At 38.0% G+C, this 27260-nt stretch overlaps 2 protein-coding genes across 2 annotated transcripts; one reads left to right on the top strand and one right to left on the bottom strand.

The window, feature by feature from the left end:
* The first annotated feature begins 1905 nt into the window (after positions 1-1905).
* LOC145779602 (phosphatidylinositol 3,4,5-trisphosphate 3-phosphatase TPTE2-like) lies at positions 1906-15242 on the top strand. The gene is made up of 11 exons (XM_082591233.1): positions 1906-2268; positions 4088-4297; positions 5460-5591; positions 6743-6860; positions 7271-7433; positions 7930-8011; positions 8534-8684; positions 8968-9154; positions 11216-11313; positions 14563-14658; positions 14893-15242. Exons 1-11 carry the CDS (start codon positions 1958-1960, stop codon positions 15082-15084), a joined length of 1740 nt encoding a protein of 579 aa, XP_082447359.1. The 5' UTR covers positions 1906-1957; the 3' UTR covers positions 15085-15242.
* A 585-nt stretch (positions 15243-15827) lies between these two features.
* Positions 15828-26250, bottom strand: LOC145779709 (uncharacterized). Its single transcript, XM_082591346.1, has 9 exons — positions 25675-26250; positions 24941-25018; positions 24399-24647; positions 23856-23927; positions 22610-22741; positions 20991-21132; positions 20327-20472; positions 18902-18979; positions 15828-17999 (listed from the first exon to the last, which is right to left on the bottom strand). Exons 1-9 carry the CDS (start codon positions 26138-26140, stop codon positions 17845-17847), a joined length of 1518 nt encoding a protein of 505 aa, XP_082447472.1. The 5' UTR covers positions 26141-26250; the 3' UTR covers positions 15828-17844.
* Between the last annotated feature and the right edge of the window lie 1010 nt (positions 26251-27260).

A 27260-nucleotide genomic window follows, 5' to 3' on the forward strand; every position in this document is an offset into this window, starting at 1 on the left:
CCAGCCTCAAGTGGTTGGTTTTGAATCTTTATCCTCGGACTGACAAAACCTTTGATAAGTTAGTTATTCCTAGTAGTATCGCATACTTGTAGACTAGAGGCTCTGAACCTCTGACGTAGGGCCTGTTACCGACAATGACGAAGTGAAGTTTCTGATTGTTAAAGTGTTGTTTGTGAATTAATACACCCAGTAGGTGCCGCTGAATGGAGAGCTGTCTTGCTCAAGCACACACCACAAGAGCAGTGTTGTACGTTGACGGTGTCAACTTTTTGTTGACGCTGAGGCTAGCGCCGTCAGTTTATTTTTTAGTTGACGGAAGTGATAGCACCGTCAACTAGCACACGTCAACTTTTGTCGATTTTAAGCGTCAAGCGCTATGCGTCATTTTTTGTTTTCATGGAAAATCTCGTTTCACAATGTATTCTGGCCAGCGCGACTCATCCGAATTACAGGCTTTCAAGTTGGTTGAAATGGCTACCCGGAATACAAGCGGAAGGAGTTCGCCAAATGGTGATCACTCGTAGGCTATCTTGAGCAGTAGCCTATCGAGAACGAGGGGTCAGAGAGGGAAAGCGAAAAATCAATGAATGTCATCGCGGAGGTTGAAGATACTTTATTTCAAGAGCTCTATGCCCCAGAAAAGAGCGATGATGATGATGCAGTGGACCTCGTTAAAAGATTTATATATGCCAAGCATTACAGCACGCTTGGAACAGTGATAGGCTACCATTCCGAGTAAACGTTTTCAAGGCTTGTTTTTGAAATACAACACACCGATACCATCCAGCGCTGCTGTGGAACGCATGTTTTCACTTGGAAAGGACATTATGCGTCCCAAACGCAGCAGATTGTCGGACAAACGTTTTGAAATGCTTGTGTTTCTACAAGGAAATAACTAATAGGCTAAGCATCTAATTACAATACAGTCACAAAACATATTACCTGTTCTTTATTCATAGCTATTGTTAGCCTAAACTTGGTTGAAATACTTCCGTTTTGTGAGACCCTGGCTAAAAAGCGCTAAAAATTAGCGCTGACGCTGACGCCGTCAATTTCTTTAAGCGCTTACGCAGTAGTTTACGCCGTAAAGTTTTTAGGCAATTCGCGCTGACGCTGATGTCGTCAATTTATTTCATTGACGCGTACAACACTGCCCAAGAGCCGAACCAGCGCCGCTTGGTCTTGCGGGCGCTTACTCACTATGAGTTAACGCAACCCGCACTTTCAAACATAAGCTACTGTACAGTTAAGTTCATTAGTTGAGATTAATTCAATCCACCATAGCACTCACGAGAGACCACACTTCACTGACAATGCGGTTACGAATCCTGTCATCTTCCAAAAGGAATTGAGGATGTTTGAAAAGACATTTTCTCTTTGAAAGCGTCTAAAATGAAACGACATTTACAACCTTAAAACATTTTGAAAGGCAGATTGCGTGGATACGAAGCTGCACTATATTCAGAGAACATCTGCAAGTCTTTGATAGACCCGGCACTGCTTCCAGTTGTCTCTTGTGTTGCATCTATGACCACAGTGCGCTGTATGTTGTCGCAATGGGCGCAAATAAAACATGATTATTAACATTCAATGTCTGCAGACGTTGAATTAATATAAAAAGTACTAATTTTCTGGCTGGGTCACCAGGTCTGCTTTATTATTTTTGTACAAGCAAAGTCTCGATTGTTTTTGACATATTTGCGTTGAAAGCGTAAAATAAGCAATCGACCAGTAACTAGTTCCACTGGAACGCATTTGTTTCGTCAACAATTGTTGACACAACTGCCACAGCTCATGCATCACTCTCGCTGCGATATCCCCAGTTAATAATTGACGAGCGGTTACCTTTAAAATGGGATTCCGTTCCGCAGTTATGCGAGTCGGCAAAATGAATGACTTCATCAACGGCAGCTTCGAGTCTTCTGAGGCTGAGCTGATCCACGAGAGCGGCCCGTCAATGCACATTCCTCGCCTTCCGCCCTTGCATGATGACGTCACAAATAACGCAAGCACCAAGGCGACAAGGCAGAAAAAAGTCAGTTTTCAAGAACCTGAAGTGAAAATGGAATCTGTGATAACGGTCAGTGACGTCATACACGAAGAGAAAGGAAGCGAAGATGACGTCATTGATAAGGCGCAAACCAAAATAAACACCACCGGAAAACCATCAGGAGAAATTTCAGGGATACCGGAAATATCCGATCTCTGGTGGAATAATGTGGCTCTTCATGGAGGAAGAAAGGAGAAGCAGCCACAAAACAATTTCGAGTAAGTTTAAGTGTGCGTGTTTAGTTCCATGTGTTCTGTGTAGTCGAGTTCATGGTGTGTTCCTTTCATGGTGCCAGTTGATAAAATCATGCAAAGCGAGTGCTTGTCGTAACTTTCTTAGTTTACTGAAGCAGTTAATAGAGCCTTAGTCTGATAGAACTTGTCTGATCTTCATGAAGAAGATTATTTTGATACTTGATTACAGTGGTGAACACTTTAAATAAAAAGAAATAGACAAATACAACAAAGATTCCTGTCAGCTTCTTTGAACACAGATGAAAAGAAATTAACCTAGCTTAGATTCTTTGGAGCCAGTATTAAAAGATCAATTCAGCCGGTCGTAGCCGCAGAGACCATAGGCATTTGCATTTCTCTCTAGAGCATCGTACTGTTCATAATCATGAGAAAGCAAGAGCTATAGTCGAAGGGGCGCCACTCCGCAATCGACAACATGCCTTTAAATCAGCTTTAAATGTCTTGCCAAAGACACAGCCACATGCTTTTCAGCGGTGTCGAACCGGCGCCCTATTGAACGTCGAACCAGAAGTCTCACTTGTCGGCAATGCAGCAGCCAATCTAGTGTATAATAAAATAGACCAAGAGAAAATTTGGCCATTTTAAATATATCCAATTTGCAATTTAGAATTAGGCTACCAAAACACTGAACCACTAATGGAGGAAATAAGTCACGAGGTGAAAGAAGTGAGCAACAAGCACAATCATAACAAGTGAAACCGCTGACATAACAATTGTTTATCCAGTGAACGATTATTGTGCATGATTAATCAGTTGATTAGTTATGATTTAATAATAATAATAATCTTGTTTCCTTTTGCGCCCATTGCGATTACCATGGAGATGCGACTACATATAATACATTGCGACCATAATTGTGGGAAACGCGATCATCGTGACATCTGCTACTCTTATTTTAATAAGACATCAAGTTTCCTGCCGGTGTCTTGCCGGGATACAGCCGTATGCTTTAAACTGGTGTCGGACAGATGTCCCATTGAGTGTCGCGAAGGCGTTTTGTCACTCGCCCAAGCAGCGGAGAAGTGCATTTACAATAACAGAAATTTCAGTTCACAGCTCAAATTACTCTCTGAATACAATTTTCTGCAGTCTATAACTTATGTATTGCAATAATGTAACCTCGCCTAAAAGAGATGTTGTTTATTCGTTTGGAAGAATGAGAAGCAAACGTTCTATGTAAAAAAAATAATCAGGCGTCGCGCTTTTCCGCTCAACTGTACACTAATATAGAGTAAAATCTACTTGCAAATATGGTGATGAGGAAGAGACCACAGACCAATTCCACGAACGCATCAACCTATCAAAAAAGAGCAAAAGGTCTACGACTGCATGAGAACGAGAATGAAACCAATAACTAGTTGTTTTCTAACAGCTTTCCTGTGTAATCCAGGAAGAAAACACATTAGCCTGGGGCCGTGGAAGGACTTTTAGCTCTAAAAACTGATAATGAAAAAGAATTTTTCATCATATAAGAATCTGAATCATGCACGTTGGTCGTGCCCAGTCCTTTTGTAATCTAGAACTCTTACAAAAAGTTAACAAGCTTGTCGACGCTAGAACTGCTGAAACCGACGGAGCTTTTGCATAATTACAATATTCTTGCAGTAAATGCAAGTTATAAAAGGTAGGCTACCGTAGTGCTTTTTTCCAAAACTAATGTTTTCACGGACTTCTTGGAACTTTAATAAAATCTTTGAGGGCCCGTTCATTGTAAGTCGGAGAACCGCTAGTCTATCCTCTTATGCAAACGTAGATTGCTCGTCATCCAAAAAATGCTTTGCAGAAAGGTTCAAATGGCAATACGGACCTTCATTGACCATCTCGGCGTAAGGATTTTTGGAGTCTTCCTCATTTTCCTTGACATCATCCTAATGATAATAGACCTAAGTCTCGGAGAAAAGACAGAATCAAGTCAATTGTTCTTTGATGGAATGGCATTGGGATTATCTTCAATTTTTATGATCGATTTATTTCTCCGGATATTTTCGTATGGGTAAGAATGTAGTGTAGCATACAATACGCACTCTACAGTATTATGCTACAAATCATGTAAAATTTTAATTCATTTACACATTGTATTTACCTGCCTTTGTCAGATAAACATTTCAATTTTAGGCACAATTATTCTATTAGCCTAATTTATTGTTTGTGACATTCTTGGATTTTTTACATTACTGCTGAAGTTGGCATACACGGCGGAAAGTGAGGCATCGCCACCATGAAATATTAGGAATGCTGCATGTGGAAAAATAAGGAATATATCCACATTCCCACCACCAGTCGTGCTTTATCTTGATAAACATGCATCTCTGGCAACTGCTCAGGTTTAGACAAAACTATTTGAGAGAGGGGGGTTCCAAGGGATACCTTTGAACCCCGGCCCGGGACGATTTGGTGGCCTGTAATCTTTTCAAGGGGCCAGAAAACTTAACGAAGCCACCGGATTTCTTTAAAAATAAGCTAGTGCGTTTGTCTTAAAAGTATCTTTGGGCCTGAGTGTCTCATTGACACCTGGCTCAAAATATCCTCTCAACGGCCCTAAGTGCCATAAAGCACATTTGGTTGACATGCAGGCCACCCACGACAAGCTTCAAAAATCAATTTTCAGGTTTTAGATATACCTCATTGCTGTTTCTACTATTGCTAGTATTGTACTCTCATATATTTAGTAAAAATTGCACAAGACCTTATTGGCATATTACAACAAAGTAGCTCCAAACGCTTCGTTTACAAAATGATTGGTAAAGTTTATCGCAGGGTGCTCAATTTTTTTGAACCATGTGCCGCCCTTTGCATTTCGCAAGTCTTGGGGGGAACCAATAAAATTTTCACTCATTGTTTTCTGGAAATTTGGTCTGAGCTTAATTGTATAATTAATGTATATACTGTATGCTAGAGTCCAGACGGGGGCTGCAGAGAGTTTTTCCGCGGGCCGCACTCTGGGCACCGCTGGTTTAGTGCAACAATTATATTTATTTTATACAGAAGTATACAGAAGTAGGTGAGTAATTTTGTTATTACTGAGGGAAGATGCAATACTGGAACTTTTCAAAACCTTTTCTGCCAATTATTACATCACCACAACTGCTTTATGGTGATGCAACTTTCCACAACCTTATGCTGCATTTATTTGTTGTTGTCTATTTCAAACTCAGGTTTCGAGAATTTTTCACAAGTGTCTGGGAAGTCATGGATGGAATTGTCATTGTGGTCACATTCGCGGTCACCATTCTTTACACAGCGTTAGATGAATACATACAAGAGACGGATGCTCAAGGATTGGGAAGGTAACGGATTTGTCTAAATCTCTTTGCCAGTGAGATTCAATCTAGTTAACAGCCGGTTTGTTTTGATTAAAATTATCCACATTTTGTAACCTCTGCGTAGGATGATTAATGTTAGGTCCACTAGAAAAAGTTGGTCAAGAGCCGGTTCTGCCAATGTCTTTTTTTATTTTCAGGTAGTGGTTCGCGCGAACCGTTAGCCCCGTTAGCTCAGTGGTTACGCGCCCAAGATCAAAAGGCGCTGGTTCGACTCAGTCTCGGGGTGTGCGCTTGAGCAACGCATTTCAAGACGGTTCTCTATTCAGCGGCATCTAGTAGATAGAATAATTCCGTGGCAACAACACTTCAACAACAATCGGAAACTTGGCTCTGTCGATCTCTGTAACTGGCCCTGCGTTAGTGATTTAAAGCCTCTGCAATTAGGCTATGAAGTTGCCAGGAGTAATGTATCAAAGGCTTTGCCAGTCCGAAGATAAAGATTTAAAACCAATGAACAGCCGGTTGGAATCCTATCGAATCCTTCCACTGATCTCACAACATCGCGTTCGTTTATAATTTATAAAGTCAAAAGATAACGATGAAGTTTTCAAAATAGCATGAGTGTGGTTTTGATAAGTTGGAATTTCCAACAAAAAAGTACTAAACCTCGATAGTGACTGCCATATTTGAAGTTACAATGTTGATAAGGAGGTTACTTTGTTGAATTATGTGCAAATAAAACCAAGTGACGACAAGATATTTATCGTGACACAAAAGTAAATACCTAAACGTTTTCCTGTGTATATCTAAGTCTAGCCAAACATTTTAAAGTATGATGTAATTGCATTTAAGTATGAAACTGAAAACCTGATTACGAAAACAACTTGTCACATTTGAATGAAATATATTCCGAACACAGCAAGCATTTCTGCAATCAACATGTAACACATTGTCAAGATATCTGTATCTGAAAATGGTACCTGAATGTCCAAACGTAGTTTTTCTGGTGTAGATATCTTGCTAGTGCATGTAAGGCTCGTTGTACAGATGCTTGAAGTGGTTTGAATTTGTTTTATTCAAATGTAACTTAAGTACTTTTCGTAACCAGTTCTTCGAGGAAATAGATCTTTCAACAAATTAGAATATTATCCTCACATAAGACTTTTTTTCGTCAGACTAATCGTGTTCGCGCGGTTGCTCCGCGTCGTACGGGTGGCCCGGATCTTTTACTCCCACCAACAGATGAAGAAGTCGAGCAGAATGACGGTGTCTCAGAACAAACGACGCTACCAGGTGCGCAATCAAAAGTGACGTCACAACAGAGTGGCCCTGAAAGGAAATGAAGCCATAGTGAAACTACATAACAATATGTCCCATGACAACACACAAATGGCCTGCATTTTAATCTAGCCAACATAAAGTACAAACGCTGAAAGCGTTGTTGATCATAACAGAGAGAACATTTGTTAATTTGTCCACGTTTTCTGTCCTTGATGACCATGAAAAACATATCAAAATTTGATAAATTTAATTTCAATTACAAAGTTAAGATAGGGATTGGGTTATCTAAGGTGCAATTTCTGCACTAACACACTAAGAAGGTCGAAGGGATGTTTATACTCAGTTAGGCTATGCCGTTTTATATATGAACAAATAAATCAGGAATCACTTTATTGAATTTCACTTTAATTTTCTTCAATCAGAAAGACGGGTTCGACTTGGACTTAACCTACGTCACCGATGACGTCATAGCGATGTCATTTCCCAGCAGTGGCGTGCAGAGCTTCTTTCGAAATCCGATCAAGGAAGTGAGAAGATTCTTTGAGACAAAGCACAAAGGAAAATACAAAATCTACAATCTGTGTAGTGAGTTTGAAAGGTGGCATTTTGTCCGTTATCTTATCTTTCAACTGACCTAGAGCTGCCTATTAAGGTTAAAAGTGCAGTGAAGATCAACCAAACCATTTTTGAAAAGCACTTGTAGAAAACCAACCTTACAAACAAGGAGTAGTGTTGACATGTGGGTCAAAGAACATTTTCGGACCAGGACACCTAGTAGTCTTCAGCGTCTTAAGTATCACACGGTTTCAAATGCAAAAAGAAGAAGAATCACAGATTGTTGGCCAGTGGGCACTTCCGCATTATAATACTTCGCCCTCTTCGAGAAAAGTTTGGACACCCCTTAACTGCAACTTTTGTTTTTGTGGAAAACTACGTTTTTCTTTGATAAACTAACTGGCCATTTTCCCTTCCTCAAAGCATGATTGGTGGGATGGATCTTTCATTGTTTCCGGGACTAATTCTTCATCTAAACTGCTTTGCTGACACCTTTGCGCTATAAATAGGTTGTTTTGTGTTCCAGGTGAAAGAAGTTACGACACGCGCATGTTCGAGAATAGAGTGAGCAGAGTAATGATCGATGACCACAATGTACCCACCATCAGGTGCAGCTAATTGCTTGTGAGAATATTTTTGCTCAAATGAAACATTTTCACAATTCAACGGAGCATAGCCTAGGCTACGTAGCAAATACAGCATGCATTCATTGTTGTGCTTTATTAACTTATTCGTATTCAGGCTAAGCCTATAATGGTGGTTGAAGCTCGGAGGCAGGAAAACAATCCAAGGCTTAACGTAGCAAACTTAACTGATTATGGGACAATTTTTTCGTTGATAACTAGCCAACATGCAGACCGCAAATATATTCTATGCATATTGGCTTGTGCAGCACAGCAAACCGAAGCATAATGTTGCTGTTAGTAATATTGCAGTAAATTCATTGTGCTGTCTAGAGTCAGTTGGCTATTACAGAGCAATATATGCCATCACTCAACAACACACATAGGCAGCGCAGAAAGAAACCGACCTGCTGTGGTATAAACCTTATACCATCTTATGATCTCCTTTGCCAGTTTTATGTCTTTTCCACGTTACCTATTGTTGAAGCTTTTTGTCGTTTTCCTCAGTGACCTCATGAAGTTCATTGATGACGCACGTCAGTGGATGACGAGTGGGGATGGTCACGTGATTGCCATCCACTGTAAAGGCGGGAAAGGAAGGACCGGAACCATTGTTTGTTCCTGGCTGATTGACACTGGCAAGTTCCAGACTGCCACGGTAGGTACCACGATCAGGCGACGTGATAGATGCTTTACCCTTTGTGAAAGTTAATATGAAATCAGGTTCAACTTAAGTAACTCATAGTTTGTCAAGGAAACATAACTCTGGCCCACCCATTAACTATTGACTGGTCAACGAATCACGTTTTTAAATTATATCTCGTAAATATAATTTATAAGACTGAAGATGAAGACAGCCTAGTTTTCGAAACATTTGCTGAGCGTGAGTTTAGTATCTTTACTTTCAGCTCTTTTTTGATAAGCTGAGGCTATCATTGTAGGATGCACTGGAATACTTCGGCTTACGGAGGACTGACATGAACGTTGGAGAAACGTTCCAAGGAGTAGAAACTGCATCACAGATCCGCTACGTCGGTTACTTTGAAAGGATAAAGCATGAATTTAAAGGATCCGTTCCTGTTCAAAGGGAAATGAAACTAACCAAGATCGTCATCAACTCAATTGCAGGTAAATAACAATGGAGTACGGTCACCATTTTTTGTTGAATGATTGTTTGTTTTCAGCAGACTTTTAACACAAACTGCAGTAGATTTTCAGTTTTCTCAATAGTTGTTCAGATCATATCAGAATAAACTGATGTGATATGATCACAGTGCAAATCAAGCATGTGTTAAAGTGAACACCCAAACAAAATGGTAACCGTACGCCACTAGTGTACACTCACATTGATATGGAAGCGATTTGTAGTAGAATATCCGCAGACATTGTGGTGGCATATTAAACTCGCGCTTCACCAAGCGGATGGGTGAGCAATAATATTTTGCCGCTCAAGGTAGGTTTAAGAACTCTAATATTTTCAATGTCAAGCACAATTCCTTGTGAGAAATTGTTGAAAAGTTAATTTTTTCGTTGTTAAAGTTACATCACCTAAAGTAGGCAACTTATAGATATAAATAAGTGTCACGATTTCTTTCTATCTCTTACCAGGAAAAAGACTTGGAAAGGTTCAATGACGTAGTTTAATGGGTTAAACCGAAAAGCAGTCAATTAAATTCACGGATAGTTCTACTAGTGAAATGATATATATATGAAAACGCTTGAAGGACTCCAACGAATGGTTCACCACTTCCAGCAATTAATCAAAGTAACAGTAAACAGCAATAGATTCCAACGCTTGCGGCTTTTGATCGAGTCTAACGTGATCCACTCACAGCTTCTCATACGATTCTAGTTTCAATCAGAAATTGTATTAGCATCAACTTTGCTTTACTCGTATTCAATACTTCAACTCTCGATCAACAATAATCTTTGCGTCTATTAACAACTGCTACTACTACAACAATGATCTCTCATCACCAACTGATCATAGTAATCAACTCATCATAATACAACTCCCATAATTATAGCAGGTTTAAAGAAGCTTCTAGATAGTCACGTAGGCGTAGAAGGTTGCAGAAAAAACGTTACATAATAAAGATTTCGCAATCACAGATCTACTGGTCAACATCCTTATGACGTCATGACAAACGTCACTCGGCAATTGTGAAAAACAACAGAACATTCCAGATTTGTTCTGAATGAATGTTCCGAATGCTCTGGAAACACATTACATAATAGAGACCTGCAATCAAAGGTTACTTCAGGTCAATAACCGATAATAACACATCGCACCAGAATTTTACAATCAAAACAACACGCTCGTTGAAGACACAAAGCAGTCCATCGCGAGGCCTTGCACATTGATTGTGACAATAAGAAAGTTATTTGGCAACTCTAGTAACTTTATGGCTGCAGTACCGTTTCACCAATGTTGGAAAGAAAAAGTGCTAATTTTTCCAGATTATTACAGTAGGTTGAGGCAGACTTGCAAATCTATTTTTATTTAAGTTTTCGCTTAATGGCTGATGGGATACTAAAGGAAAAACTTGACTTGGCGATTGTACACTGTACAGTGTACACGTTCTTTGTGTTTAACGCGCTACCATAAAACGATTTTCAATAAAATTTAGCCCCATTGCGGTCTGACCAGCGTTCTGCGCGTGCTTTTGTCAGAGCTTTCAAAACGGGAATGGGCGTGAGCAGCGAAGCGTGCGACTGTACAGTCTACGTCACTATAGACTAGCGATCAGCTGATCGCGCAATAGTTGTTACTGCCAACGATTTAACTGTAGGCTATGTATGTATGTACAATTGTACATCAAAACATCATATTTCAACATCAAAACATCAGACAGTTTGCTCAAAACATCAGATCTGATGTTAAAACATCAGATGTGGTAACGTGGCTTTTGTTATTGCTGTCGATAGTGACGTATTCTCGAGCAGTGTTTCCACTTTTTGGTCCTTTTGAAAAAATTAAAAATAAATGAAAAACTGGACTTTGGGCCTTGCCAGTGCCATTGAAAACAAATTTTTTTCGGTAATTTTTTTTTTGAAATTTATTCTTGAATGTTCAGTTTACGCATTTTAATGCTTAATTTCCGTTTGAAAATTTCATTTAGTATGCCTTTAAGATGCACGGATTACAAAACCTCTTTGTTCGTTTCGATGACGTCCGTAAATTTACAGGTGTTGGCAGAGGAAACGGTTCTGATCTAACGATGCAAGTTATAGTGAAAGGCGAAGAGATTCTAATGTGCAAATTTGCCGAAGATTACAATTGCAAGGTTGGTGCTTGTTATACAGGGTGCGGTAGAAAAACCCACCACATTTCAAACTAGGAAAAAGAGGCAAAATTTATAAGCAATCAAAACATTTATTGTCTCATCTCAAAGTGAAGAAGTTACAATTTGATGTATTTTGCTCATTTCGCTCAAAAGCCTCAGTGCCGAAGCGTGCTTGCGAGCTGAACGATTAGGAGATTGCAAAATTGACTCTTTTACAGCAAGGATGTTTGTTGGAGTTTGAACACTTCGAGGCCTTCCGGGTGGATGTCGCTTTAGTGCTGAACCCGTAGCTCTGAACTTTTTGACTCGGAGCATTACAGATTTTCGATTGGGACCAGGATCGTTATGGTTTAGTTTAAAATGAGTCTTAAAATTTCTTAATTTCCCCATTTCTAATGAAATCTTCCACAATAAATGCACTGTGTTCGCTAGTCCAGGCCATTTTATATACAGTCTTACAGATAAAAAATTTAAAAAATGTGCACAAAACATTATTTACTTATAAAAACTAAAACATGAAAAACAAATGGTAGGTCTTTTGCTGCAAAATTTCAATTCAACCTCCTGTTAGACTGCTACAGCTTTGGTACAATAACAATTTGAAATGAGGTAAGTTTTTCTGTCGCACCCTGCTGTATGAAATGCCCAAGTGTACAAGTACAGTACAAACAATATGATATTCTGATAGATAAGATATAATTTATTTAGGCTGATACAGTATCTTAGAATAAAGTTTCCAAAAAGGCTTTCTTAATCAGAGGTTTTCCAAAAAGGCTTTCTTGATCTGAAGTTTTCCAAAAAGGCTTTCTTAATTTGAGGTTTTCCAAAAAGGCTTTCTTAATCTGAGGTTTTCCAAAAAGGCTTTCTTAATCTGAGGTTTTTCAAAAAGGCTTTCTTAATCAGAGGTTTTCCAAAAAGGCTTTCTTAATCTGAGCTTTTCCAAAAAGGCTTTCTTAATCTGAGCTTTTCCGAAAAGGCTTTCTTAATCTGAGCTTTTCCGAAAAGGCTTTCTTAATCTGAGGTTTTCCAAAAAGGCTTTCTTAATCTGAGGTTTTCAAAAAAGGCTTTCTTAATCTAAAGTTTTCCAAAAAGGCTTTCTTAATCTGAGGTTTTCCAAAAAGGCTTTCTTGATCTGAAGTTTTCCAAAAAGGCTTTCTTAATCTGAGGTTTTCCAAAAAGGCTTTCTTAATCTGAAGTTTTCAAAAAAGGCTTTCTTAAGGCCGAACCTTTCCAGTTAGAATTCTCACAACGATTCATTTAATGAAGATGTTTGAAAGCCCCGACAGTCGGCTTGCCCCTGCCACCAACTTTACAAAACTATCACTGCACAGCATGATATTTCTAAAATAATTGTTTTCAAAATTTCTTTTACACCCTTTAACACTAAATTTCAATCATGTTTGGTTTGCAAAGATTTGTATATAGCCTACTGTACAGCATTTTTGCAAACATTGCTGAATATCGCAATGTGGCAGTCTAATACGATACACACGATTCTACGTTGATGTTAGAACTGCTCAAAACAAAAGTATATTCTAGAATATTCCATTTCTTTGTAGCGCACATATTTTTATTTCATTTGATATCGTTTCGTTGTAAAATCAAAACAAAACCGAAACGTACCAAAGGCTCCCCTGCACTTTTGGCTTGCAATCGTAAGCCCCCTAGTAAACACCAATCTATTTCGTTTCCCAAAGGCTCCCCTGCACTTTTGGCTTGCAATCGTAAGCCCCCTAGTAAACACCAATCTATTTCGTTTCCCAAAGGCTCCCCTGCACTTTTAGCTTGCAATCGTAAGCCCCCTAGTAAACACCAATCTATTCCGTTTCAACACAAAACTGTTCATACTGATTGGATTTCTTTTTGTATTAAATTCATATAATTATTTTTTATTTAATGAATTCTAAATGAAATCGTCATATAGTTGGTCGCTCATCTTGCGGTTAAACCTCAAACTTGGTGCAGCAGGGAATTGAACCATCACCCATGTGTTCCGGAGGCTCATTTGCCTTACGAGCGGAGTCAAACCTGCTTCTCGGGTCGGTCCAGGCAAAATTTGTTGTGTTTACGCCTCGCTAAATTGTTGCTTGCGTCTTCACCTGCGGGAAAGGCGCCTTCTCAAAGGAAGGGCAACACTCTTTCGTTTTGTTTCAGTTTTTAATGCAATGTTAGATGCCGTCCAGATGGCTGCAACTTAATATAAGTTCAATAGTTTAATAAAAATCTATTTTTAATCGAAGTTTGGCAGAGAAGAACAAAATAAAAAATAAACAAGCTGGTGAAGCTCCCTGAACGCAGCAAGTGTCTTCCTACAGTCTTGAGAGACGCTCCATAATGGCACAACCAATCAACAGTGACTGCACCTACTTTGAGTGCCACGCTTTTTTTAGCACGCATAAATGTTCCACGCTCGATGTAGAAGGAAAACGTTATTCTAACCCTGAATCTCAAACTATCTTAAACATTATCAACTCTGTTGGAGCCTTGACAATTTTTTAAAACAGTTTTGTTTATCAATGGTCAAACTCAACATATTTGAAGTCGACTTGCTGGATCTGATTCTAGTAACTGGTGAAAGCAACCATGCCGCGGCAACAAAGAGTGCATGTTTGAGACTCGCAGAATGCCGCGAGCAGTTGGGCGAGATGCCTGCAACCTATCTGCTTGGAAGTTGGATCGGGAAGGCTGCCCACAGATTCACCGTTTGTGAGTTGTGACGCAATAAAGCTGTTCTCTCAAAACTGATGATTTGCATTCAGAATTAGAAACGTTGGATTTTTCACAACAATTATAACTCTCGAAGCATTTATTGTATAAAAATTGCCAATGGCTTGTCATTTACCATATGAAAATTATTTCTAAAAATGAAAAAAAATGAAAAGAAAAAAATGTATGAAACAAGCACACAAAGCAGATTCATTCTACGATTATCAATTACTTACAAAACAACCTCAATATTTCAGATGTCCAATCACACGTACAGTACGTAAGATGTTCTATTAATTATGAAATGTATTTAATACTTCATTTCGATCGCGAACGCGCTTTAACGTTTGTGTTTTGTCTCTTCTACTATTCTTAGATGCCTAAAATGTCATTGCGCGTAGTTTTTCCCTTGATGGTCTCATTGCTGTTTCTTTCCGACAAAGAAAAATAAATTGAATTGAATTGAATTGAAAAATAAAACATGAAACTGGTAACAGGAAGTGACGTAGTTATTTATCTCTACCTATTATGGTTTAATTTCAGGCTTCTCACAATCCTCAAGAAAACAGCGTCACGTGTGACGTCATTGATTGCCCGACTCTTCGTGGTGACGTCAAATTTAGATTTACTTCAAGCGATGTGAGAATACATTTATAGTTTACTTATTTTATTGAAATAAATTTAAAGTTGATTAAATTACGCTTTTTATCATATTTATAAGTAAAAGTTTTTGCTTGTTACCTTGCCGGAACAAAGTCGTTGTTACAAATGTTTGGGAAAAGACCAACTTTCCTATATCTCTTTTTGAATACGATATTTTCAGTTTAAAAGAAATTGAACAATGAATTCCTTTAAACTTTTGTCGTTCCGTAGACATCTCTGCCACGTGGTTATGACGATTGCGCCTTTTACTTTTGGCTCAACACCGGATTCGTTGATAACTGTCAGGTGACTTTATCACGTGATCAACTTGACAATCCTCACAAGAAGAAGACATGGCACATTTTCAAAGAAGACTTTTCGATAGAAGTTACATTCGAGAACACAGACACAACCAATCCGTGATTGGTCGTTGTTTTATGACGTCACAATGCAAGTAGTCTGTTGTGTTTTGATGACTTTAGAGACGCTGAGATTGGTTTGCTTTGCTTTGCTTCAATGATTTCGCACTTTTTTTGATTTATATTTACAAAATACTGGGAAACACATAAATAAAATATCATCGTCTATGGGAATTTGTTTACAGTAACTCTCCCCAGCAAACAGAGTTGGTTTCTTGGATGCCTCTGTAGAGCACTGACATTTTTTTCGTCTGAGCGGAAAATCAGCCAGTCTTTGGTTTCATCATCCAAGTCACGTAGACCTTCTACTGCATGAGAGAGTTAAAGAATATTGTTGTTGATGATGTGGTCTACGGTCTGTCCCTCAGCACCACATTCACAAGAAGAGAAAGAGGCCATTCCCCATACGGGTGAGGCAGATATATGCGGTTCGATCATGACACACCAATGGGACAGGTATCACTTTATGCCACTCATTCTATATACACGAATAACTTGTTACTCGTGTATATGAACAGAGAAACTGAGAAACAGAGAAACTGTTACTCGCTGGAAACAATTTTTTGCTACCATGATTAAAATGTTGGAGCATTTTGCAAGACTTTGATGTGACTCGACACGGAATCGAACCCGGTACACCAGTAACAGTAATCCTTTGCACGCCATTGACTTGCATTTGGTTTACCCAATCGAACTCAACTTGCGTCAATAGGAGCCTCGGCTGGGTCATCACATGAACACTCACGCTGCCACTTTCGTTCACACTTTATTGCATCACAATGCAAGAGTTGGTAGCATAAAATTTCGAAGGCAATCTGACGTGAAACTACATTGAAGATACATAAATGGGAACGTGGAATCAGTGGAAGAATTAGATATGAAAGCAACACCCCAGACAGCAATATTCGTCATTTTTACATTGGTTCAACGTCTGCAGACAATTTGAAGATGACGGATTTTGTTGTCTGGCATATATCAAGCACTTGCGATGGTTTGTGATCGCTTAATTATTTCAGTTGCAAAATCAGTCACATTGAAGAAGACTTTCACACAATCAGGTGAAATGACGTCAGTTTGACGTAGACATGAGGTCAATGTGACGTAAAAATGAAGCCAATGTTTTAAAACTTCAAATTTCAAAAATGCGCGTGCTGAATTTCATTTTTTAACAAGCAAAATTTAAACAAAAACAATATCTAGAAACTTATATAAAACTCAAAATCAAAAAGATACGTTTTTAGACGAGCTTTAGCAATTTATTAGCAACATTGACTTCATCAAAAATTCTTAACATTGCGTTACATTGAAGAAACGTTTAATTACAGCATACAGTTTATTTGAATTAGTTTCAAAATTATTTACAGCAAAAGAAGAAGTGTATCAATTCAGAAAACACAAAACTTCCATATTTTTGTTTGTAAACAACTTAAACATGAAATAATAAAACAGTTGTATCTAGCATTCTACAAATTGTTAGACGGCTAAGTAGCTTGGGAAGCAATGGCTGTCAAGTGGGACACACACAATTTTTATAGCAATATTTTGCGTACAATCAACGTAAAAACGCTTTAATTTTGAAGGAGATGCAAATAAATGAAGCGATACTTCAATGCAGCTTTGAATAATTGCTGAAAGTTAAAATAAAACTTTCTTGAATGCTCATCACGATATAGGCAAATAATTACCTACTCTAAATCAATCAATCATTCCAATACTGTCGGAAAGACTTCAAGAATGCAATTCATTTTATGTGAAAACAAAGGGCAATAGTTATACGTCTTACAATACAGATGAACTACTTGATAAATTCGCACTATATACAAATAATATGCAATATGTACAGTTGGAATACATACTATTTTATGTGAGGTACGTTGCAGTATATAATATATTGCAATATGCCAGCAAGATGGTTAACCTAGTCGAGTCGTTTCGAAAGGTACGAAAAGGTTTATGTTACATGCCGGGAGAATTTAGGTTTTAAAGAGTATCAAAATATTTCTTGATTGTCCGAGATAAAAAAAAAGTCCCATGATTGTATTGTGGGAGACTTTGTACCAAATACAACTACTTTCAAAAAGAAACGTTAAAACTGCAATATTTCGAATTTTTCTTGCGTTTATTTTTTCTTCAAACGGTTTAAATAACCTCGGTTTATACCGATGGGTTGGCAAGGCAACTAAATTTATGGAATCTTTCTTCCATTATCTGCAGAGAATACTTTATCTGCAATGCAATGCTAAAAATCTACTTTACATTTCTTTTAAGTGCACTTAGGTGTAGTTCAAAACCGAAAACTGAATGAAAAAACATCAAATTAGAAATAAAATTTAATTTGAAGACAATAACAACTTTGAACTTTCGAACAAAAAACAAGTCTGCATACATACACTGTAGCCTACATTGAACTTTCATTAAAAAATCATGAATAAAATCGGGCTGATTGCTGGATCATAACAAGTTGTTTGACCTTAATCTGTCATCTAAAATATAGTTTTGTAAAGAGTTTAGCTTGAACTGAGACTGAATTACTATAAGTTTTCGTCAAACGTTTGCTCTCAAGCTTTGCTAAAAAAATTCAGCAATTTCCAAATAAATGATGTAGCTGTCGATTTTATGACTATTGTGAATAAAATTCCTTCCAAACGAACGATTTTGCAGATTGATAAATTGTTTCGTGCAATCCAAGACAAAAAAGTGTTTCCAGTTGCTGAATCCAACAATTCAGGAAATTAGTTTGAGGTGATTTCTACAAGTTGTTAAGTCATCGTCGGGGCGCTTTGACATTTGCCTCAAATTTGTTTCGGAAATTCCCCGGCGGAGAGTAATTCGCTACAGCGAATGTATTTCCTTTTCCATCATCGGCCACCCCAACCCCGACCTCCTTCGAATCGACCCAGACAACTTGAGTGAAATGGCCTGAAAAACACAAAACAATCAACAAAAATAAATTCCAAAGACAGGCAAGACACAACAATACAACAGGGTTGAGCAATATAACAATATATTTTACATATTTACAAATAGTTTAACACTCAAACGTTTTCGGCTTAACTTAAGCCTTCATCAGGAACCTGAATATATTTATAAAAATGCAATAAATTTCTCCACACTATTGCTTTTAATCGCTGCGTGTTTCTTGATGCTCATAGTCAGTTAGTTAGTTACCTTCAAGAAGTTGAAATTTATTGCATTGTTATAAATATTTTCAGATTCCTGATGAGGGCTTAAGTTAAACCGAAAACATTTGACTGTTAAAATTATTTGTAAATATGTAAAATATACTGTTATAATGCTCAACCCTGTTGTTGTGTTGTGCCTGTCTTTGGTACAAGAAAGCAAACTCTCTCCCGAAACTAAAAAATAAATATCGCTATTAAAATAATTTCTTTTTAGGTTTTAGGATTTGGGATTGTGAAATGATTTTAGGACCAAACTAAATTGTTTTTTCTACTTTAAACCTCGATTAGTGTATGTTTATATATGCTAGTGTATAGTTTTATTCGAATAGAAATGTTAAACTATTCCGACATTTTTAACGCTACCCCTCACAACACAAACTTCTCTGGAAAAATAATTATTGTCAAGAACTACGAACAAACCCAAGAACACAGTTTCAACGAAGCCGCTGCTAATAAAAACTAAACCACTTTCCTCTAAGAAAACTCGACTAAACGAAACTCAACTAAGTTTTACCAAAATATTGTGCCACTTAGAATGCTTTATGTTGTGATAAAATATTTTACTTTTGAATGAAAAGATTTTCTCAAAAGGTTGAATTACGTCACAATGACGTCATTTTAGAATTTAGAGCAACATACCTGTGTTAGAAGAGAATCCAGGCTTGCTGAATTTATAATCCTTTATTTCGTTGTACCACATGTCGCACATCTCTCCGCCTGAACATTCAATATAATTTGATTAATCTATTGCATTATGTCATTAAAAGGTCGTCGTGCAAATGGCACCACTATTTAGTCTTACAACTAAAAGTATGCATCCAAATCGGTAGCAGCCTACTACAATTCCCTACGTCATGGATTGACTCAAATCTCGTCGACTCAACATTAGCTTGGAGCAGCAGATCCCATCGACGCTGCATGGTCTCACTGCTAGAGACGCCAGAATTGATACTGTACCAGTAGTGTTGACAAGGAGGGGGTCCAAACGGTACTTTTGGATACGGGCCCGGGATCATTTTAGAGGGCCAGTAACCTTTCCAAATGGCCTGGAAACTTGGAGAAGCTATCGTGTATTTTTTGGGTATACATAATTTTTCTTAGAAGTGTCTTCATTGGGGGCCTGAGGATCTGATTGGTACCGGGCCCAAATTATTCTCTCAACGGTCTTGTACGGTACACATCAGTGGCACACGGTGGCCATTTTTTGGATATTCACTTTTCATCTGCAGGCTTTAAACACACAATAGGTTTGCAGTTTGCTCAATAGCTGTTCAGATCATTTCAACATAACTAATGTGATATGATCATGACACAAAGAGTCACTGTGCAAATCAAGGATGTGTTTGAAACTTTGTAAAAATGTTAACACCCAAAAAATGGTCACTGTACGAGTGTACGCTACTGATTCAAAGCATATAACGGAAACACCAGCTGTTGTTTGAATCTGGAACGTGCTGCATTCTCTCCGTTTTTGGTGAATAAACGAAAAGGAATAAACGAAAAGAAATAAATAAACGCTACACCTGGTAGTGCGGCCCTCCTCCTCCTTAAACCAGTTTTCAATTCAACTTTACGTCACAAAATGTTCAGGAAAATTTCATCACAAGATAAAATAATAGATGCTTGGGAAAAGCAAGTATTTGTGCGCAAATATATCACTTCACTTGTTGTCTAGTTGAAACACAAGCATTTTCAAATCTAAACTCTAAACGCAGCTACTGTATTCGAAACTATAATGAATTGCGTCACAAGCAGCTTTTGTTGAGTAACGTTGCAAGAGGTGACGCTCTTTTCATAGAGATATTAAAGTCTGGAGATTTAACATTTTGTAAACTTTGTAGCGTTCATATGATGGCATTGTTAGTTTCCCCAATAGCTAGCACCATATTGCTCAACGATTATTCTCGATCAACTGGCATCGTTTTGTAAAGATACCACTCTCTACATAAGAACCTGCAACTGTACCAGCATATCCTTGATCCAATCTTGGTAGGCAATACTCATCCCATCCTATATAACCTGTCTTTCCATAACCCATTCACTCTTTTTTCGCCCCATCCTTACCTGTAACTTTCCGTTTGTCTGACGAGAATTTGTAAGCGACATTCTCTCCATAGTCGTTACCACTGCTGTGCTGCAACCGCGAAATCTGCGCGAGATGGTCAGCCCATTTCTGCGCAGCCTTCTCCAGCTTTTCAGTCACGACAAGTCTACACAAGTGACGTCAAGGTCATAGTTGAACTTAGTTGCAGCTATAACGTTTAAATCAGTGGCGGAGCCAGGAAGGGCGGTCGCCTCTCTTAGAACAGAGAAAAGTAACGTTATTTACGGAGTATTTGCAAGGTCGGATTAATGTAGATGTAGACATTATTGCGTTTTGGTGAAACCACTCCTTTTCTCCCACTAAGGCTACTTGCTGGGGTCTTCCCTGGTTTAAATGGAATCTTGAAACCTTTAATTTTAAAGAGTTCATAAAATCACACAAGTATTTCAATTTTTTTTCGATATTCCAAAGCAAAAGCATTCCAACGTTTAAATTAAAAATTGGAATGTTTTTGAAGCGTTGTAGCTTTTTGCGGCACTGTGCAGTCTCGAAGCTTGCATCACAATGGAGAGGATCGTTTTGACGTCATCAATAGACCCCAGGGTAAAAATTGACACAACAATTTCTCATATTCTATTCACACAATTGTCAAACAATCGATGACCGCGAGGGCAAAGCGCTTACGGTGGAGTGTCGTGCTTCTTTCTCAAGTCATTATGACGTTTCAAGCACTCGATCCTGAACGTCCTGCGATCCATCTCCGTCATCGAAGATTTAGGAGACGCGATGCTCATGGAGCCGATCTTTGTCGCGTTAGTAGGATCATCTGGAAGAAATCAACAAATTAGTCAGTGAAGACGGTTTCATTGAACAATCTCAGAAACATAAAAGTATTCGATTATTTCAAACTGTATCGCGTTTGATGTTTATTCAAATATACGTCATTGTATACGTCATCATATGAGTTTTTTTGATATCTTTATCGTTTAGATATCTTTTGTGTTTGGTATTTTTGCAAACCTTTCGTGTTATATATCAATGCATGCATAGTGTTTAGCAAAATCTGTCAATGTACCATCATTCTGTTGTTCCTGCCAACCAGAGCAAGGAACAGTTGATAGAACTCAATGTTTTTCGACTTGAACCTTCCTGAAATGCTTTCTCATTCACTCGTTACATATCTGATGTTACCTGCATTGTTGGTGTATTTGTTCAACAGCTTTTGTAAAGCAAGCCACTGCATATCTTTGTTGTTCATCATTGTACCGTCCAATGTTAACAAACTAGTTTCAAAATGCAACAATGTAATGCTATATTCAAATACAAAAGTTCCTTTCCAAGTCTGAGCTTTCCACTGCAATCAGCAAATTCTATACTTGCAAAGCTTGCAGATGAAGCAACGAGCTTATCTTGGTAGCCAATTACTGTTGGGTGGCTTTGATCAATTTTGATTTCTCGAGGGAACTTCCCAAACATGCAATCACTGCTCGTGGCCTTCACTAACTTTTCGCAAGAGACGTATCGACGTTAGCTCAACGTATGGAAATGTTAAATTTACCATATTCCTGTGCTTAGTGCGAGGACTGCCCTTCGCTTGGCTGTAATTTTCTCCTAAGCTCTATGGTCTCTTTTTTTTTCGGATCAACTCGGAACACATCGGATGAGTTTGTGTCCGATACGTTATCACGTGACACAAGCACATCCACCCAAAAAGCAGTCTGATGTCAAAAACAACGATATATGGCTTTTTCCTTCACTTCTCTTTCAAACAGCCGCTTAGATGAATATGTAATCTTTTTCGATTAAGTTGCACTTGGGGAGGAATTAGCTAAAGGCAGCCACAAGCGAATGTCTCAAGCTGTTAACTTCGGTGATGTGGCTTGCGTTGGTGGTCTAAGACCTCTACCAGTCGGTGCAAGCACCAGTGGGTTGAACCAATCCTCACAAGTTCGCACAAATCGGGTGTTCAAATTATTTGAAGACGTGCAAACCAGTTGTTAGAACAAACTAGTTGTTTTGCAGGTTACATAATGTAGCAAATGGGACCATATTGAAGAAACCACATTTGTGTAGCAAAAGCTTTATTAATAAAACTGACTTTTCTGGTTTAGTGTGATACTGTCTACTTTGTTTTATATAATGTAAGTTCTTGCGTATTTTATAACGACATAATACGACGGTATTTGAAGAAATTTAGAATTACGTCACTTGTATGTGTACCAAAGCGCCGCTGTCAAAACTAAAAACAAGTTACCTCAATCAAAGGGTGAATAATCCTACTAATGATGAATTAAGTACTGTACCTGCTGGTTTGCCGCTGGAACCTGCTCCACCGAGATACTCCGTGTGGACATCGGTCTTCGTGGACGTGGACTTTGATCCTCCTTCGGTGGTGATCGTTGTCGTAATCTTTGTGGTTTCTTTCACTTTACGACCTGAGGTACCAATGAGCATTGTGCGGTAATAAACCCGTTAACATGGTGCAGCTAAAAGTTTGGTCCACTCGGAAAACACGTAATAAAAGTAGATTCAACGGAAAAATAATTCAAAAGTAGACTAGATGACATACTGTAGCCTACTTGTGACCAAAGTATTCTTGGTACAAAATCTAAGCAAAGAGGACGACACAGTTTCAGCCTTAGTTTTCCAGATGCACAGTTCCCCAGGCTTATGCTCCTCGTGTTAACTTCAGTTCTTCAACCCAATGAAATAACTTGAATGAAGTGAATCTTTTTACAAAGTGCAACCAAAGGGTCAATGCAAAACCTTGATATAAATTTAAAACATCAAACAATTTTACAGATGCTATCATCAGATATATTTCTTGTGTTGAGTGCTGGAGTCTAGTTTTCCACATTAGTCTCTCCAGGGCCAGTCGTTTGATGTTTGCATACATGAACGAAATAGAGAAAATTGAAAGAAAACCAATAGAAACTCAGAAGGCAAAATTTGCCAATATTTGTTTATCTTCAGACAGATTTGAACTGGTGTAAAAATAATATTGATTTTATTGCTGAAAATATTTTCAGGCTCAAATTCTTCAAAGGTAGTGGCAAAACTACTTTGCTGCCTACCAGCGCAGGGGCTGAGAGGTTTCGCTTTTGCCTCGAGTGCTGGTAATCTGGTAATCATTTCAACAGTTTTGCTATCTACATTGTGTTTTGACTTGTTGTGCATCTTTTTTGCAGCAGCTAATAAACATCTATCTAATCTATGAGTTCGATTCCAGGTCGGGTCATAGTGATGACTTTAAAAACGGTACAGATTGTGTTCTTTCTTGCATAATGTAGTGAGAGTCAGTCGGATAACAATTTGATGACATCGTAAACCTCATATCGAATTAAACATGAGGCCTGTCGCTAAATGACCTGAGCTTATGCAGAGGGACAGTACAATAAAACCATAACATTATTATTATTACCTTGCTGCCTATGTAACCTACATGCCTAAAAGTAACTAATATAAAAAAAATCATAAAAGTAGTTTATGTTTCAGTTCTTGTTCTGGCTAAATTATAGGCTATTACATTATTAACAGTGAACCACATACCTTGACTATCTGTGAATTCTTTCACTTTAGTTTCAACTTTGGTCTCAGTCTTTTTTCCTCCACGCAATGAAGCTGAAACAGCAAAAAGATCTGAGTGAAACTTTGCAAACCCGTAACCTACCGGCATTTTAGTGCGGTGTGTAGCACATTCGCATGTTAAGAATAATAGGCTTGTAGCCTATAACGTGCACACAACGAAAGAAATTTTATAGGCAGACGTAGAAGCCTTGAAAAATCTCCACAAAAAAAATTAGGCAAGATGCAAAAAAACAACCTACCCATGTTTTTTCGCTTCTAAAAGAAACAAGAAAAACTCATCAGAATCAGGTTAGAGTAATGTATGGATACATCATTTTTTGGAAAGACTATGACCAGTCTTACAATGCATTTGTATGACAAAGAGAATAAGTTTTTTCAATTCATTTATGAAACTTACAGCACACAACTACAACAACAGAAAATGGACTCAATTCCAATAATTTTACAGTTGCTTATCCTGCATTTTACTTTACGTAATAAAAAGCATCTGTGATGTCACAATACCTGGCTTGCTAGGAGGAGTTTCATCATCGGATGAGGAAGATGAAGATGAACTGGAATCTTTTCTGCTTCGTGCCTTGTGTTCAACCTTAACTTTTTTGTTTGGTGTTGCAACGTTTTTCTCAAAGTATCCTGGATTGGTAATATTTCCAGCTGGCTCGTAGTTGGCAACGACAAATGTTCCATACTTTCCCTTCGCTATCCCGACACCCAAATCCGTGGAACCCTTCCAAACAACTTGTGTAAAATGACCTGGTAAAGTAAAAAAAGTTGTAAAAACAGTCAACTTTACTAAACGTTTACTAGAGGATATGATAATTTTGTGTCTAACTTTGCAATATTTTGCTCATATAAGTTACGTAGAGAACATGTAGCTCTTATGAAAATAAACTTTCCACTTTAATAACCTCATAAGTACGATAGCTTGACGCGGAAGCGAAAAAGCCATTCAAGCCATACCACATTTAATCCATCTTCTCTTCTTGGTGTTTTTTCCAGTGGGCTATCAAATAATGCAACATACAATGATAAATAATGTTACCTACCTGTGCCGGACTTAAACCCAGGAGTACGGAAGTTGTACTTTTGTATTTCATCATACCACATGGCTGTTATTTCCTGTCCTGTAATGCAATTTGATTTATTACCGTTTGATAAGAAAAATCCCAATGTTTTATTGCTTAGTTATAGCTTTGATAGACTATGTTTTGCTATACTTGTACAATTGTACTACAAATATATAAAACTAAGCATCCTTGCATTTTCATTTTCATCATTTTCATTTTCAATTGTTTACAATTGCTATAATTTATCCTTGAAATATAAAATTAAGCATCAATACAAGGCTTAAAATTAATTTCAATCAAGCACATCAGCAACAAATGCTGATAAAGGCTTCAATAAAAACCGAGAGTGCTTCAGTTATTTCTTTGTATTTATTATTATTCATGTGTTTGAATGAAAAGTTTAATCTTAAACCTTTAATGGGTTTGTCAGTCCGAGGATAAAGATTCAAAACCAACCAACCAATGCAAAAGTTAAATTCTGCGTTGTTGAATAGTTTTATACGTTTTTTTTTTGAGATGTGTGCTGTGTGGTTATGACAAATAGAAGATACTGAAATAAGTTTGCTTTCAGAATTAACCACAAAAAGTTTGCACCAGCAAAGCTTGTACGCAGACAGCAAATCAACCGTTTTTTACATTGACTCAACGTCTGCAAACGTTGAATCAATTTAAAAACACGGTTGATTTGCTGTCAGGATAAGAACTATTCTCACCTGATGGATCTCCCTTTGAGGTCATTGCGACGTTTTCACCGAAGCTCCTGTTGTTGGAATGCTTCAGCGTTCCAGAGGCTGCCAGCTTGTTGGCCCACTGCTGGGCGTGTTTGTTCAGTTCTTCCTTCAGCTTGAGGGGTTTAGCGTCGTGAGCTTTCCTGTATGTGTTGTGTGCGGAGAGGCATTCTTTAACAAACTTTGTCGTCATTTTGTTCTTTCCTTTTTTACTGATGACGTAATCTTCAAAACCTTTCAGATCGAGATTGTCGGAGGAAGGATTTTTAGCAAAATTTCGCTTTCTTTCTTCAACACTCGGAGCGCTAGTGCACACAAGTAAACAGTCTTCGCTATTTGACGTCACGATTTGATGACGTGAAACGTAATGACGTTTCAACCCTGTCTTATTTCTGCGTGAAAAAAAAGTACCCATGATGCAGCTGTGATCTAACCATCTAACTAACCTCATACTTGTAGTTCATGATGAATGCACAGCAAACAGGATATTGTGACGTCACACTGTGGTGCATTTACAAAACGAGAACATCGATTTAACGTCAAGTAGCATTGAAATAACATGAAAAAGCTTTCATTTTTTTCATGCTTGCAAAAGTCTTCACAGCGTATGGATAACAACTTGGTCTTAAGTCAAGTCTTAAAACGTAACTTTTGTCGAACACTGGAAGCTTCTGAAACTGAAGTGGTGTCCCAGCATTGACTAAAACAACAATTATTATTGTATTGATGACTTTGTTTTAATTTTGGCATTATCTTGTTGAGGTGAAAATACCATCATCGGTTGCAATATGCAAAGCCGTTGGTATGATGTTTTGAGCCCGATGCCAACAAGGCTTTAGGGCTCCCAAATCAAGGTACCTCTAACAAACAAGGTACCTCCAAAAAGACAAATGTTAAGGAAATACCAGTAATATTGTCGAGGAAAAGTGGGTTTTCTCCCAAAAAGCAAAACTTGCTTCCTAAGTATCACGTTGAATGCAAACATACTATATCTGAAGAATACGCTGAATATTATCTTCAATTTCTACTTGGAAAGGTTCCTGACTGCTAAAATAAACAATCCATTGTCCAAACCTAAAAGTCCCTTTTTACCCCGTTCCCATGCTACTAGCGATGTATCACCCCAAAGTTTGGTAGGTAATTGAATTTAATTTAAATTTGTTTTTTATTTGTGCTGTTCCAAAAATAATCTTTCGATCTCAAAGCGCTTGAGTCGAATTTAAAGAGATTTTACTTTTGTCAGGATTTTTCAAAAGGCGAAAACTTTATTTTGTTTTCAAATTCATTTAAAAGTTGTTGAAGTACAAGAACTGCAGTCCCCGCTTATTAAGTCTACTTCAGGACCAGACGATTTTAGACTTATTAAGCGGGTGGGCTTGTCAAGCGGGTGGGCTTATTAAGCAGAGAACGATTCTCCATCTCTTTTATACTATACATTCTGAAATATCGCACCGAATCAACTTTGACTTCATGAGCGGATGGGCCTACAAGCCGTGGGCTTAATAAACAGAGAATACTAGATTAAAAATAAAATAAACACATGAATGAATTGACCAGACAGGGTTTCAAAC

The sequence above is a fragment of the Aplidium turbinatum genome, chromosome 11 (assembly GCF_918807975.1).
Source record: "Aplidium turbinatum chromosome 11, kaAplTurb1.1, whole genome shotgun sequence".
Lineage (NCBI taxonomy): Eukaryota > Metazoa > Chordata > Ascidiacea > Aplousobranchia > Polyclinidae > Aplidium > Aplidium turbinatum.

What these genes read in the sequence shown, in the direction of transcription:
- LOC145779602 (XM_082591233.1), top strand. Translation starts at nt 1,958, where the DNA reads ATGCACATTCCTCGCCTTCCGCCCTTGCATGATGACGTCACAAATAAC. An exon ending in GATGCTCAAGGATTGGGAAG is followed by an intron (nt 5,592 to 6,742) that starts GTAACGGATTTG and finishes TTTTTTCGTCAG; the next exon opens with ACTAATCGTGTTCGCGCGGT. An exon ending in CCGAAGATTACAATTGCAAG is followed by an intron (nt 11,314 to 14,562) that starts GTTGGTGCTTGT and finishes GTTTAATTTCAG; the next exon opens with GCTTCTCACAATCCTCAAGA.
- LOC145779709 (XM_082591346.1), bottom strand. Translation starts at nt 26,140, where the DNA reads ATGAGGTTAGTTAGATGGTTAGATCACAGCTGCATCATGGGTACTTTT. An exon ending in TGGGTTTAAGTCCGGCACAG is followed by an intron (nt 24,648 to 24,940) that starts GTAGGTAACATT and finishes TTACTTTACCAG; the next exon opens with GTCATTTTACACAAGTTGTT. An exon ending in AAGAAGCACGACACTCCACC is followed by an intron (nt 20,473 to 20,990) that starts GTAAGCGCTTTG and finishes TCACTTGTGTAG; the next exon opens with ACTTGTCGTGACTGAAAAGC.